This window comes from Belonocnema kinseyi, chromosome 9 (genome assembly GCF_010883055.1).
Source record: "Belonocnema kinseyi isolate 2016_QV_RU_SX_M_011 chromosome 9, B_treatae_v1, whole genome shotgun sequence".
Classification (NCBI taxonomy): Eukaryota; Metazoa; Arthropoda; class Insecta; order Hymenoptera; family Cynipidae; genus Belonocnema; species Belonocnema kinseyi.
In genome coordinates this window covers 80,609,778-80,612,127 of record NC_046665.1, presented here as the reverse complement: position 1 = coordinate 80,612,127, position 2,350 = coordinate 80,609,778, and the positions used below count along the sequence as shown (strand labels likewise).

General features: G+C 27.6%; 1 protein-coding gene across 1 annotated transcript in view; it reads left to right on the top strand.

Moving 5' to 3' along the window:
* Positions 1–1,383: 1,383 nt before the first annotated feature.
* LOC117180605 (inversin-like) overlaps positions 1,384–2,350 on the top strand; it is a 22,156-nt gene continuing 21,189 nt past the window's right edge. The window contains exon 1 of the mRNA XM_033373096.1: positions 1,384–1,522. Coding sequence (XP_033228987.1) covers positions 1,481–1,522 — 42 coding nt within the window. The 5' untranslated portion in view covers positions 1,384–1,480. The remainder of the gene's footprint in view (positions 1,523–2,350) is intronic.

Sequence of the window (2,350 nt, the reverse complement as noted above, 5' to 3'; positions counted from 1 at the left end):
ATTATAATAAAGGAATAAATTGTTTTAAATGAAACTAATGTAAATACCATGTTGAATTAAATCAAATTCAATAATAGGAAACACTTTAAATTCTGAATATTTCAAGTTGAAATATATTGCATTTCAAAACTAATAGTTAATTTTTTAAAGAAAAAAGATTTTATAAAAAAAGAGATCAATTTTGAACCCGAACATATGAATTTTCAAAAACAAAAATTAATTTTTAACAACATGTTTTAATTTATATCAGAAAAGTTAATTTTTAACCAAGAAAGATGATCTTTCTACCATAAAAGATGAATTTTCAACACGAATGACGAATTTTTTACAAAACACTTGAATTGTTTACCAAAAAAGGTAATGTTTACTTCTATCCAAGAAAAATGATTTTTCTACCATTACAGATATTTGTAGCAAAAGACCAATTTCGAACTATTTAGTCGAATTTCAAGAAAAAACTATTTTTTAGAAGAAAGTTGAGTTTTCAACCAAAAACAATAATTTTATATCAAACAGATAAATTTTTCCAATTAGTTGAGTTTTCAAGTTAAAAAGGATTAATTTTCAACAAAAAATGAAATTTTCAGATTAAAAAAATATTTAAAAAAAAAACGAATTTTCAATCAAAGAGGTGTTAAAAAAAGAGTTTCTATAAAAGTAGTTTACTATCAACCAATTCGTTGAATCTACAAAGTAGATGCATTGACAACCCCAAGATGTGAGGTTTTAACCAAAAAGTTGATATTCTACCAGATAATAAGGTTTTAATAAAAATGGTTTAACTTTTTACCAAAAAGACGAACTTTCTACAAAATAGTTGAATTTTCGACCCGAAAATCTGCATTTTCAACTAAAACGATGAATCTTGAATAAAAAAGAAGGAAAGGATTTGTTTTAAAGCAGTTTAACTGTAAACCTAGTAGCTTAATTTTATACTAAAAATGTGGATTTTGGCAATGAATCGGGTATAAGTTGATATTTCAGCCAAGAGAGATTTAATTTGGAATTTAAAAAGTTTAATTCAACCAAAAAAGACGGTTTTGCAACAAAATAGATTCATCCTCAACCAAAACAAATTAATTTGTAAGCAAACAGTTGCATTATAAACCAAAAAGTATGCATTTTGAACCAACGAAGATTTCTTAAATCGTTATAAATAATTAATTAGTTTTGTAACTGTTTTTACTAAACTTCCCACATTTTTTAAATTTTATTCTGTGACTTTCAAACCAAGAATCAAAATCTTATAATTTTAGTATTTCTGAGGAGGGATTCTTAAACGAGACTACATCCCTGATTCTCTTTTCAGCATCTACAATATTATTTCGACTTTAGACTTGATTAGAAGTAGTTACATTTTCTCGTAAGGTCCTTTGATTCTAGATTTGGAGATTCCTGGCAGTTCCAGGATACGGCAATCCGCGCCCCCCTCCCCACCTCCCACTTCTCTACCTATTGAAAAACAAATTTCAGATTCAGAATGACAGACGCCAGTGTCTCTGTATATTTGGAATCAACAGACGTAAGTAATTTCAGTTTATCTACTACTCACGTTGAAAGCGTACACACATTTTCAATTTCATAGGTTTCACGTTTGTGTCAACGAGTTATTGTTAAAAAAAGTTTTAATATGTTCCCACATCTATAAATAAATTGTTGCAAAGTTTGGATTTTTTCTGACATGATTTTGGACTTTCATTAAACATCATTCTTCAATCAAAGCGACGAAAACGAATAAGGTTTTGTTGTTCCTAAAAACAAAATAAACTTTGGCAATAACCATGTAATTTTATTAAAATAAAATTAATTTGTGTTTCGATTATTTTATATAGCTTCAAAGTAAAATTTAACTACTTCTAAATGCCGGCTTAACTGATAGCACCCTCCTTATTTTTACAACTTTTTCAAAAAGATGTAATTACATTTTTGCAAATTATGTGCAATTTTTTCTAGGATTTTTTGCGTAGATCCCGAATATTGTTACAAAGATGTTCTAGCTCGTCGAGTTTTTGAGGGAATTGAGGTAAAAAGATAGGTCACAGAGTGAAAAAGGCGTTATTGACACTTTGTAAAACCAACACAATTTTTTTGGATAATTTATTTATAAATTGGCATGCTAAAAAAGACCCAGTGAACTCTTGAAGTTGTCATTTTAAAATAGGAGTGATAATTGAGTTTTTAAGTTAATCTCTTTTCCTTAATGTGATGCTAAATAAACTCAGAACAAAAGGTCATTAATGTCTCATTTTTGAATAGGCGGTGCATTGTTAATAGGAATTAAAGAGACATTTGACAATATTTTGCTTAATGATTCAGTTTTAGATACTACAACATCATGTAGATATTTATA